General features: G+C 55.9%; 4 protein-coding genes across 4 annotated transcripts; 1 reads left to right on the forward strand and 3 right to left on the reverse strand.

Moving 5' to 3' along the window:
- Positions 1-1,029: 1,029 nt before the first annotated feature.
- GMORB2_7787 (ubiquitin-conjugating enzyme E2 H) lies at positions 1,030-1,851 on the forward strand (the record flags this gene model as incomplete). The annotated part of the gene is made up of 5 exons (XM_035469752.1): positions 1,030-1,085; positions 1,164-1,201; positions 1,263-1,380; positions 1,426-1,652; positions 1,718-1,851. The coding sequence occupies 5 exons, from the start codon at positions 1,030-1,032 to the stop codon at positions 1,849-1,851; spliced, it is 573 nt and encodes a 190-aa protein (XP_035320846.1).
- A 646-nt stretch (positions 1,852-2,497) lies between these two features.
- On the reverse strand, positions 2,498-3,493 carry GMORB2_7788 (coiled-coil domain-containing protein 130; the record flags this gene model as incomplete). Its single annotated transcript, XM_035469753.1, has 1 exon — positions 2,498-3,493. The coding sequence occupies one exon, from the start codon at positions 3,491-3,493 to the stop codon at positions 2,498-2,500; it is 996 nt and encodes a 331-aa protein (XP_035320847.1).
- A 494-nt stretch (positions 3,494-3,987) lies between these two features.
- On the reverse strand, positions 3,988-9,480 carry GMORB2_7789 (Endosomal peripheral membrane protein; the record flags this gene model as incomplete). The annotated part of the gene is made up of 6 exons (XM_035469754.1): positions 3,988-5,679; positions 6,076-8,601; positions 8,655-8,743; positions 8,804-9,184; positions 9,267-9,333; positions 9,403-9,480. The coding sequence occupies 6 exons, from the start codon at positions 9,478-9,480 to the stop codon at positions 3,988-3,990; spliced, it is 4,833 nt and encodes a 1,610-aa protein (XP_035320848.1).
- Positions 9,481-10,596: 1,116 nt separating this feature from the next.
- GMORB2_7790 (ribose-phosphate pyrophosphokinase) lies at positions 10,597-12,061 on the reverse strand (the record flags this gene model as incomplete). Its single annotated transcript, XM_035469755.1, has 6 exons — positions 10,597-10,659; positions 10,729-10,829; positions 10,936-11,071; positions 11,150-11,467; positions 11,550-11,850; positions 11,982-12,061. The coding sequence occupies 6 exons, from the start codon at positions 12,059-12,061 to the stop codon at positions 10,597-10,599; spliced, it is 999 nt and encodes a 332-aa protein (XP_035320849.1).
- Positions 12,062-12,393: the final 332 nt, after the last annotated feature.

Here is a 12,393-nt window from a genome sequence, read left to right on the forward strand (position 1 = left end):
GTATGGAGCCTGCCATTCTGTTTGTATAAGCTCGTCGCACCTCCCGAAATAGGAAATGCCTCCTCATTGGTCCGCTGTCGGCCAAGTGATTCCGTCTCTCTCCTCGGTCGGCGCTCTTCGGCGCTCTTCAGCGCTCTTCAGCGCTCTTCAGCGCTCTTCGGTGACAATGAATCAACTAGTTCAGCCTGACGGGTGAGTGAGTGGATGAAGGAGGGGGGGGCATCTTACTCATCATGCACCGAATGGATTATCTGTCTTATCTCTCTTCACCCAATCTTATCTCTCATCCATCTCACCCCTCAGCGGTCACCCCTCAGCACGGTCACCCCTCAGTGGGTTCTAGGTAGTCTTATTAACGCCTGACTGACGTGACTCTACGGATACACGCTCTGGCTGTTCGTTGGCAACCCAAATCTTCTCTAGTCGGACCTGACGATCCCGCTTCCTCTTTTCTTTTTTCTTCCCTTTTTCTTCTTCCCCTCTTGCTCTCATCTCTTCAGCTCCCTTGACTACCTCACCACTGCTAGCATTATCCTGCCCTTCTTCTTTTCTTCCTCTTTCTTTTGGTACTAAACCACTCTGTCGTCATTCCCTACCTCTACAACCTAGACGGACAACCGACAAGGTTGTGGTGACGTCGTTACCCTCTCCCCGCCGCTCATCACCACTTTGATCCTGCTTTGCCCAGCATGAGCAGCCCACGACGCCGCATAGAGACTGATGTGAGTTGATTCCCTTCTTTAGACCCTTGTCGCCCCCAATAATTGTTTCTGCATGTTGCTGACACTTTCCCTTTCTTCTCTAGGTCATGAAGTACGCTCGCACCTCTCTGCCTTGACCGCCGACGATATCCCCCCCCCTCCACACTCCCCGCTATCGCGTGACTACCAAGCTGACCGGCACGACAGGCTGTACGACCATACCTGCGACACTACTCCTCTCCGAGATATAGTGTGGGTGAATCGCTAATGATAGGATGTAGCCTTATGAGCGACTTTGAGGTGACTCTGGTCAATGACAACAGTAAGTATGCCCGGCATCTCTCTCTCCACCTTACGCCTTTTCCCCTGTGCTCCCACTGACTCGTATGTTATAGTGTGAGGCTCCATCTGACGACGACTAAGCTACCGATGCCGACGCGTTCCTGCTGACACCCATTCTAGGTCTGAATTTTACGTTCGGTTCAAGGGTCCCACAGAGAGTTAGTCCGAACCGAGAAGAAGAACAAGATTCACGGTAGTGGCTGGAAAGCTAACTGATAGAAGCTCCCTTTGAAGGTGGTCTGTGGAAGGTCCATGTCGAACTACCAGACTCATACCCGTACAAGTCGCCGAGTATCGGATTTGTTAACCGCATCTTCCACCCAAACATCGACGAGCTGTGAGTTCTAGCTCTGATTCGGCCTACCATGACCCTCCCGTCGAGACACCAGGGGTGTGCGATTCAGCAGACTGACAGGATACATCTTAGTTCCGGCTCCGTCTGCCTCGACGTCATCAACCAGACTTGGTCGCCCATGTACGACATGATCAACATATTTGAAGTCTTTCTGCCCCAGCTGCTGCGATACCCCAATCCCACCGACCCTCTCAATGGCGAGGCTGCAGCCCTGCTCATAAGGGAGCCCAAGAACTACGACATAAAGGTCAAGGGTGCGTGCATACACATCGTCTCTCTCAACGTACCATGGGCATTAGCTGACTGGGAGCGTCCGCAGAATACGTCCAAAAGTACGCCAATAAGGATGCTGCCGACGACGCTGGTGCCGAAAGCGAAGATGACGACGACCTCTCATCGGTGGCTAGCTTTGACGAGGACGAGGAGCCAGCTGGTCAGATGGACGACGTATAAGCTAGTGATTTGATCCCTGGTTTCATTTTCACGCCTCACCTGGGAGAAGGGCTACTTTGACATTTCCGTTTGCTTTCTCATCCCTCCCTACTCCTTTTGTTATTTACTCTATCTTCTCGTATATCTTCAACGGCGTCATTGGGAAAGGGTTGACCCTGGCACAGGAGCCGTCCACTACTCTGCATTTGTTCATTTCTTCTGCTTTCATATCCACAACACAAGCACCATATCGCATCTTTTTTGGAACAAATTCGGCACCTCTATAGCATTTTCCCACTCTGTGCCCGTGTCACTAGGCCGGGCATGGGATCGGATGCGAGGCATTACTACTAGTATAGCCAGCCATACATTGCAGACAGCCAGCTTGGAGTGCCTGCGGTCATTTGTGCCCTCTCACTAGGGGCCCATATTTTCTTTTATATATAAGAAAGATGATTGAATTTTGTTAAGGGGATATTCTCCCAGTGTGCGCCATCTATGCAGTATAAAGGAAGGGGGTATCGATGTATGTACAGATATAACCAGTAGGCAGGACCCAGTGAAAGCAGGCCTGGGAAAGAAGGATCACTCAAGAAGGAAGAACAAGAAAGAAGAACGCCAGTCCCAAGTGGTAATGCATGCAGAAAGGAGGGGGTACGAGATGCCATCAGTCCGAGTCGTAAGCCACAAGTCTTGTACCGAGACCGCCCGTACTGGATGGCACCTCGGCCGGCGGAGGAGACGACTGACTCGCCCTACGCTTGCGCTTGACACCGGCCAGTCGAGCACGCATCTTGTCTTTGCTCGCGGATGCCGACCCGAGGAAGGGATCGCGCGTGATCCTCGTGTTGCCCATGACCTGATGAGCGAAGCCGGACCTCGTAGCCTTGGCGGCAGCGTCATCTTTCGTATCCTTCGGCAAGTCCTTCTCCTTCTTCTCGACAGTCACCGGGGTCTTGGTAGGAGCAGAGGCGGAGGCAGGAGGGAAAAGCGGTTTCGCCATGGCGGAAGAAGACGTCGGCAACAGTGGTTGGGGGGTGAAGTCGACGAGAGCGGCGCGCCTGACATCGTCCTGGCTGGCGGGGAGCATAACGTCTGGGTCCAGGCCGATGCGGTCGCACAGCTCGTCGACGTAGTCTGCGTCGCGCTGGCGGGCGCGCCTGCCCTGGCGGAAGCCGCGGCGCAGCATGGCGTTGACAGCGTACGGGTCCCTCCCCTGTCTGTCCGACGCGACGAGCAGGTCGTCTATGCGGCGGGAGGCGGCGACGAGGCGCTCCCTGTCGTCTATGGTGCGCTCCAGCTTGGCGAATGCGTTCTGCCTCAACCTCTCCCTCTCGGCATCTGTCGTGATTTCCATAGTGCTTCCACCCCCCTCGCTGCGCTCGCTGCGCCCGTCTCTTCCTCTGGGGCCCGAGGTCGGGACAGGACCGTCGTCGTCCTCGCCGGTGTCGCGCTTCCTGCCCCCCGAGACGACGAGGTACGCCGTGTTGCGCGGATCAGTCCGGATGACAATCTCCCCACCGCAGTCTGCGTGGCGCATGCGAAACTGCCATATCGGCGTGGAGTAGTAGCTCCCCGAGCGCGTCTTGGACGCGTTGAACCGCACGCCCTGCCCTATCACCGTCTCCGGACGGCAGTACCCGCACCACACTGCGAAGGGCATCTCGAACCGCACTGTCTGACCAGCTGGGGTGCCGTCCGGAGCTGCGCGCCGCTTTTGCCGTCGTTTTGCCGCCTTTCCTCCTTCTTCTGCCTCTTCGGGCGGGTGGTACCGCCCCATGTTAAAACCTTGCATATTTGCGGTTTGTTCGGAGAGGAGTCGGTCGTGTGTTCTCTTTTCTTCTGGCTCTTTTTGTTGTCGTGTTGATGGACGGAGAAGAAGAAATGGGGTTGAGAGGTTGTGACGTTGGTGGCATTTTTGACTAAGCTTCTCTCCTCTCAAAAGTAAAAAAAAAAAAAAAGTTGAAAAAGGGTTTTTATTTCAAAAAAGGGAGGGAAAAAAGAAGAAGAAAAAATAAACATCAACTTTGGATTTATTTCTACCATCCCAACTTCGACATAACAATAATACTACATCGCAAATGTGTTACCCCTCGAGTTCTACACTGTAATGCACCGAGTATCAATTACAATAGCAACGCTACAAATTCTATAACACTAATCGAACCCCAGCTCCCCACCGACAACCTCCAGTGCCTCCCTCAGCAGCTTCTCAACCTCCCTGTCCGCCCCGACCCCAAGAGCCTTGACGATGAGCGGGTACAGCCTGAGCAGGTGCTTCCTGTTGTCGCTGTCAACCCCTCCCAGTGCCGGTATGGCGTCGCTCTCGCTACGCAGCGCCACGAGCTTCCCCAGGATGCGTAGGAGCTCCCTTCGCTGGCTTAGCGGCTGCGGCATCTTACCCCGAAGAGGCTGGTCGGCAATGTACGACCGTAGCGTCAGGGCACAGCGGAGGATGAAGAAGGGTGCTGCCGTGCACGCTAGACGACGCCAGCTCGGGCCTGCCGCTGGCGTCGATCGTGCAGAGTCGTCGTCCGCGTGCGACACGAGGGAAAAGAGCTCGTCCAGCGCCTCGTAGGCCATGCGCACGCGCCGAGCAGGTGGAACCGCCACCGTGCGCCCCTCGCGAGCCGTGTATAATGCCGATAGGCCACCGCTCCGCATGCTTGAGATGATGGCCTCGTCCGCCGCCGAGGGCTCGTGAATTGTAGACGTCTGGAAAAGGGTCTCGGCGTACGACTTGCGCGCCGACTCATCGATGTTGTCGGCTCCCAGCGCCGGGAGTATGAGCTGCCGGAGCGCCCTGAACGAGTCGATGTCGAATTGCTCGTCTTGGTGGAACACTGCTCCTTCGGTTGGCGCCGCCTCACAGTCCACGTCAAGGATACCGTCGGCAATATCCATGACCGTCGACCACACGCGGTGGCTCGTCTCACGAGACACGGATAGCTTGTCGAGCTGTGGCAGTGTCGGCTTGAGCACTGCCAGGGCCGTCGATGTCGCTACTCTCCAAGGCTTGTCCGACCTGGTCGGAATGGAGAACCCATACTTGAGGGCGATGGGCTTCTTGAGTGCCTCCAACGCTGCCGAGACCGCCCCGCTGTCGTACACGTTCTTCTGGCCGTGGTGCTTCAGGATCAGCTTCTCCAGCATGCGCATGCTCGCCTTGGACAGAGCCACAAATGTGCGCTTCGGGGTCGTCTCGGCTTCAAACGGTAGCAGGATCAGCTCTGACACGCGCTTGATGACCGCCGAGGGCATCCCGTCCACGTCGGTCCGAAGCATCTCAATTGAGTTGAGGACCTGCACCTGCAGCTGTGTCATCTGCTCCGCGTCTGACGAGTAGCTGCTGACCGTCGCCTCCTCGACCGCATCCTGCAGGAGGCCCAGCATCTTGCCGGCCCTCTCCACCGTGATATCCGGCTCGATTAGCTTGTATACCTCACCCAGGGCGTCGACGTAGGCACCGAGGCAGGCTTGATTGTCTTCTGTTGCCGCAACGGCTTCGCCATCACCCGGCACGGGTACCCCGCGGGACCACAGCTCCCAGGCAGGCTCAATCGTCGGCTTGGTCAGGATTGATTTTCCGTCCTGATCCTTTGAGTGCGACAGGATATGCACGAGGGCCTTGAACGTAGCCGTGTTGATCTCCAGAACGCCAAAGTTGAGTAGCGTCTGGAAGTGGTCCAGGAGATCGCGCCACAACTTCTCAAAAGACCCATGCTTCGTAATCACCTCAATGTAGTTGGCCATAAGCCCTGAGATACCGTTGAGAACCACGACTGCGGTTCCGTTCCAGTCGCTCCGATCTCCGTCGTCGGCATCAGCACCCTGTATGGCCTTGAGTTCCTCTTCCAGAGCAGTGAGCAGCTTCAAGACAACCGACTTGATGCACACAGACCACGCCTCGGCGCTGAAACGTTCACCGTAGGCATCAAAGATGCGCAGAAGTGTCTGGATGGCGCTGTTCCGCAGGTCGAGTCGGTCATCCGAGGCCACTGCTGTCAGCCTCAGGAGCAGGAGCATCCACAAAGCAGCGGCTGAGCCCTCCCTGTCGGCATCGGCAGCTCTCTCGGCCAGATCTGACGTCCCCGTGTCCTGCAGTAGCGCTGCCGTTATATCCAGAGAGCCTTCCTTCCCAGACAGGAAATCGGAGAGAACCCAGAAAAAGGTGACGGTCTACGTCCACTTAAAGTCAGCAAGATGTATTTTATGCTCCACACTACACCCCCCGTCGACACATACCGTGAGGGCAATGTTCAGGTCGTCATCTTGCGAGCAAAACTTGTAGAGGGTATCGACGAGAATCAGAAAGCAAGAGTTGGGCAGAGATGCCAGAAAGTCGGAGGCGATGAGCTGTAGAGAATTGAACGACGCCCGGACAAGCTTGGACGAGCGAGTCTCGATGACAGTAGGGTCAGCCCGACGGCCCTCTGTCACAGTATCCTTAGTGAGGAAGACACTGCCGATGATGTCAAAGGCAATCTCCCATCCGCTGATCAGATTCTCGGCGCTCTCCTCGATAATCTCCTTGAGACCGTCCAGGATTATCCTGTGAATCTCCACGCCGGTAGCATGGTCCGCCACTGAGATCTGCCGGCCGTCGTTCTGCAGGGGCCCGAGGGCAGCACGAAGTGCCCCGAGTATACGCAGCTGGATGGGGGCCAACTGGTCGTCTTCGGAGAGGGTCGGGGCCATGTGGGCCGCCTCGAGCGTCAGGCGCGTGAGTATCTCGCCGGCCTTGATGCGGACGGCCGAGCCGCTAGGCATGGAGCCGAGCGTATCGATGAGCTGGTCTGTCAGCATCGCCCAGCCTGACTCATCGGGAGGATACATGAGAAGTCGCTCCATGTTGATGGAGGCAACCTCCCCGAGCTTTGTCAGGGCAAACTGGTCCTCTTGTGTGGAATGCGACGATGGCGGTGCTGCTGAGAAGCTCGAGATACGGCGGTGTTGACCACTCAGCGTCCGTAGTGTCTGTGTATGGGGGCGCTTTTCTGACGTCGGTGACAACTGCTGCTGCTGTTGCTGTTGTTGTTGCTGTTGTTGCTGCTGCTGCTGTTGGCCAGCAGTATCGCTAGTCGCCTTGCGCTCTAACAAGCCACACACTGCTTTTGCGACGTCGAGAAATGAATCGTTGGGGAAGTCGACGGTACTCTCCAAGAGCCTCGAGGCCGCTGTCTCAACGGCACGGACTTCATTTCCAAAGTTGGCCGTGAGAGACGCCGTCTCGCCCTCGGCAACCTGTTGCTCCTGGATGCGAGCAAACGAGCCCGTCTTCGCCGGCGCCTTGGAGCTAGCGTAGAGAACAAAGTCTGCCTGCTGGAGAGTCTCGAGGATAATTCCCCAGGCGGAGCCGAAGGTCGGCCCCAACGCAATACCTAGGTTGAGAAGGGCGCGGAGGCACAGCAGGTTACGCGTGCTGAGGCCCTGCGGCTGCGAGTCGAATGAGGGCTTCTCAGCAAGTGTGCTGAGGTTCTCACTGCTCAAGAGGCCCCTGGCGTTGCTCATCAGGGAAGAAGGCGCCTCTGATGACACGCTCGGGGTACGTGGTCGCGGCTGGCCAGCATTGAGGCAGGCCGTGAAGACATTGGGAGGCACTGCCGCCTTGCCCAGCGTTGTGAGGAAAGCATCGCGGGGAGTCCCCAGCTGCAGAAGCCCGGCTACATGGGCAAACCGTTGGAAGGCCCTGACCAGACCGTGGTAGTATTCTGAGTCCAGGGCGGCGTAGAGAAATGTGGAGCAGGTTGCCAGAATGGCAGGCCAGCACTCATCAACTATGCTAGCACAGATCTTGACTTCGGCGGCCATCGGATGGTTCTCATGATCTAACGGGTTGAGGGGGAGTGGGTTCTTTTTGAAGGATGCCGACCTCTCGCGGGGTTCTTTGGCTGGATTCCCGTCAGCATCGACGCGAGGCGAGATTGGGGGATCACTCTTGACGGTCTTCTTGCGGCTGCGGCTTTCGGCAGACACAGTGAGAGGAAGTATAAACTTTGCCAGGCCATCAGATAGCGATGAGATGCAGGCCAGTATCAGGCTGTACGAGTAGGACTCGGGGATCGGCGGTGGCTCTGTCTTGTCGAGCTGGTCGATGCAGGGCACTCTGACCGAACTCCATTGAGCGCTGATGCCTATGTAGGAGCTCTCGGGCCCTGCAGAGCTGATGATTCCCGTAACACCGCTGGCCTCAAGCATAGCCTGGTCCTGCATAGAAGCCGAGACGCCTTGACTGCCAGCAACGGGCATGGTGGACTGGTGCCCGAGACCGATGACGCTAGGCTTCTCAGTGCTGAGGCGCACAAACGTTGCCGTCAAAGTCTTGAGGATATCCTTCTCACCTTCCCTGGAATCGTACAGGGCGAAGATGCGGCGCACTAGCTGATGCTCGGCAAAGATGCCCCTGAAGACTTCCAGGCAGAGTGCTCTCTTCCAGGGCGCCGAGTCGTGGTCAAGGAGCTGTGTCAGGATATCCAGAGCTTCACCGCACTCAGCAGGGACGACATTGATGTGCCTGCGCAGCATTGTGTACAGGATGCGGACCAATCTCACGCTGGTGGCAAACGAAGATTTCCCCCGAAGGGCGCTCGTGATGAGAGGCATAGCCCTGACGCGCAGAATGTCAACCTGTTCAGGGTGGCTGGAGAAGACGTCCGCATGGTTAGTGATGACAGATTCGATCAGCTCGAGCCCAAACGTCTGGGGCAGGCTGGAGAAGCGGATAAACTCGGGTCGTTGGTTTTCGGTGAGAAGGCATAGATCGTTGAATATCTACAGGCATGTCAGCAGTGCGGAGGGCGCAGCATACGCAAGCTTCAACATACTCTGTATGCATCGAGGGCGGCAGCACGCAGCTCTACCTCTCCCTTTGACGTGGCAGCAACGCCGGCCATGGGCACCTGGGGGCCGCTCTCTTCATACAGGAGTCAGCGATTGGGTCAAGACCGGAAGTCGGGGGAACGGGGTGACACACTGTCCTCGGCGACAACCTTGTCAAAGACAGAGACGACAAGCTGCTGCAGCGTGGCGGCAGAGGTATTGTTGACGATGGCATTCTTGCTAGTCTGGAGTGTGAAGCAGATGTTGAGGGCGGTGACGAGCAGATCGCCCTTCAAATCGGCGGAATAATTCTGCAAGAGTGACGGTAGAGCCTGCAGAATCTTGAGCTGAACATCCAGGCCGGACGACGTGGCCTGCATGAGGGCCTCGAGGACCTGATTGAGCCTGGAGCGCGGCAGGGCGCGAGCGACGATGAGTCGCTGCAGGCAGGCGATGGCGATGGCGGTGAATTTGGCATTCTTTGTGCCGCAGGCAATGATGAATGGGTTCGCAAAGTTGACCTTTTGTGATAGTTCTAGGGCATGCCGTCAGTCTTCATTTTCGTCCAGGATCTAGATGTGCTGCAAAGCATAGTATGAGTACGGTAGAATACATACCCTCAGGGGCGCCCTGCTCAGAAGAGTTTCTCAGACTGCGAAGCTCCTCGAGAGACCTTTCGGCGGCCTGGTAGGGAGAGGGATGTCAGTTATTGTTTCCGTATGAGGGTATGAGTGATGGAGGGTCAATGTGTACCTGGCGCAAATCATTGTGTTTACGCTTGCTCTCTTGGATGAGGTTGGCCAGCTCTGTGGCCAGGAGTTGCGTCGTCATGACGGGCTGCTAAGCAAGGGCTGGCGCGTTCAACAAGGGCCCATTTGGGAAATACTGCCGCCCACGCAGCCGTCTCCTTTCCTCTTTTCCTCGCTCGAGCAGGTGTTGAGATGAAGGGGCGCGAACCTCGCTTGTTGTCGCCGCTGTTGCTCCGTTTTTATATGTTTCCTCCCTCTACATGAGAGAAGCTGTTGCGTCTCATTGTAAACTGTCCCGTTCCTGAAGCCACGCATGGGGGTCCCGCACCTTCCTTGGCGCCACACCTGCACAAGATCACCAGCCACATGCTGCGCCCCATGACTGGGTCCTTTGGCAGAATTGTCGAGTGGCTCACACCGCCCGACGAAGGATTTCTTTTGAGGCTTATAGGATTACTAACTGTCTTTTTTATGTACCAAGGCATGGTGCCAGAGTGGTTAATGGGTGAGACTCGAATATTCCGTACTCCGGAATCTACAGAGGTATCTCATGTCTTCGGACGCGGCGGTTCAAATCCGTCCCATGTCGAACCTTTTGTACTTCTTTTTTTTTCTCGCCCTGTCTCTTTTGCAACTCCTCCCACTTGGAATTGACTGCTCCAATTCACAGAAGTATATTGCTTACCTGCTTTATTTTATATTTTGCTTTTCCTAACTTCAGTCTTTTGTACTCTTGAATCTGTACTAGGCTGACGAGACGCAGGATCACACACGCTCACCATCACAAGACCAGTACGATTTTCTTACCGTTTGCATCGAGTGTATTCTTCTCATCTCCCCTCGTGACCGTAGACTGTCTAGCTGGTTGGACCAGCCAGCAGAGCATTTCCGTGATGAGAACAGCAGCAGTAACGGTGATGTTGCAAATCAAAGACAGTACAACGTATAGCGTAGAGCAACGAGAAAAGACGAAACCCCCTAGACAACAGCTAGAAACTAGACTGATGTAGGTCATCCATCCGGCAACTGTAGTATAACATATATATGTCATCCTCCTCCCATATATAATAGTCGTAGTCAAAAAAAAAAAAAAAAGTCAACTCCATCCAAAAACTCCATCAATGAAAAGGAAAGATCATAAAAAAGAGGGAAGTACGGCTTCAGAGCCGTAAAGCAGGTGACGCCCGGTACGGTGATCCTAGACAGGGGCGTTGGTGAAGAGGTACGAGACGGACTCTCCGTTGTGAGTGCGACGGATGGCCTGTAGACGAAATGTCAGTTTTCCTCTCCTGTCTGCCCAAGGGTTGTTGCATGTGATTGTCGAACTGACCTCCGCCAGAGTGGCCGAAACGTCCATGACCTTGATCTTGGGGCAGAGCTCCGTCTTGTTACCGACTGTGCGACATGTTAGCAGATCTGTGCAGTTCCAAGCTGCCGAGATGGTGATGGAACATACGTGGTACAGCTGCGAGATTTCGAAGCGGTTAGCATCAAGTAATTTCGTCTCTCTGATTCTGGAGGGGAAGCTGTGACTCACTGTTCGTGACGACGAGGCCGGACAGGCACGACGAGTTGATGGTGTCAATGGCCTTACCGCTGAGGATACCGTGGGTGACAATGGCCCAGACCTCGCGAGCGCCGTGCTCGTTAACGGTGGCGGCAGCCTTGGCGAGCTGTAGCCTTCCGGGTCAGCAAAGCATGGTCTTGGAGAGCAGAGACACGGGAGCAAGAAGGGGAGGGAGAGGACGTACAGTGCCAGAGGTGTCAGCCATGTCGTCGACGAGAATGGCCACCTTGTCGACGACGTCTCCGACGAGGACCATGCGGCCTACAACGTTAGGCATGGGACGCTCCTTGTGGATGAGGGCGAAGCCCGTGTTGAGTCGGTCGGCGATGGAGGTGGCACGCTTGGCGCCTCCAGCATCGGGGGAGACGATGACGCAGTTGCTGCTGTCGAGGTTCTCGCGGATCCAGCGGAGAACCGAGGGTTCGGCGTACAGGTTGTCGACGGGGACGTTGAAGAATCCCTGGATCTGGGAGGCGTGGAGGTCCATGGTTATGACGTGATTCTGTTTTCGCTCGGCACTGTCAGCTGCATCTCTCTCCCTCCTTCTCCTTCTACTTCCCTCCCCCTCTCGATCGGCCACGTACACATCCAGACACCTGAAGCATATTCGCGATGAGCTTGGCACTGATAGGAGCACGCGACTTGTCCTTCTTGTCCTGCCTGGCGTAAGGGAAGTTGGGGATGACGGCGGTGATGCGACGGGCCGAGGCTGTTCGGCAGGCATGGATCATGATGAGGAGCTCCATGAGGCCATCGTTGACGTCGCCGGGGGCAGTCGACTGGAGGATGAAGACGTCTTCGTCGCGGACGGATTCCCCGATGGACACGCTCGTCTCCTGGTTGGAATAGTGGAGGCTCAAGGTGTTGGCGACATCGATGCCCAGACTAACGACAGCACACAGGGTCAGTCAGTAACAAGAGTCACATCTCCCCGTCACCCCCCCAAAGCTATATCTGCTGAGTTTGTCTTGATTGTCGAGAACGAAGAGAGAGAAGGACAGGGGAGAAGAGCATACCGGCTAGCGACCTGGGCGCTCAGCTCCGGGTGGGAACTCCCCGACAGGAGTTTGATTTCGTTTGCCATCTGGTCCAACATTGCGAGAAGAAGTGAGGGAGGGGGAGGGGGTTCAGAGATAAGCCGGAAAAAAAAAAAGAAAAAAACCAGGCCCGATCGCGGGGCGGTGGACAGGGGGGTCGGACGAGAGAAGATGGAACTTCCGGTGTGTGTGTGTGGCTCGAATCAAACCGCTGGGTTGCGTGGTTGCTGCTCAAAATCTGGTTGGCTGATGTTCGGTCTGGATTGGAGACTTGGTGGGCTTTAGGATTGACAGAAAGGGCCGGATCTCTCTGCTCGTAAGCAATGGAGAGTTACGATGGGTGGTGGTAGGTGATACTATGATGTTACCATAAGAGGGCTTTTTTTTTTTT

The sequence above is a fragment of the Geosmithia morbida genome (assembly GCF_012550715.1).
Source record: "Geosmithia morbida isolate 1262 chromosome Unknown scaffold_9, whole genome shotgun sequence".
Classification (NCBI taxonomy): domain Eukaryota; kingdom Fungi; phylum Ascomycota; class Sordariomycetes; order Hypocreales; family Bionectriaceae; genus Geosmithia; species Geosmithia morbida.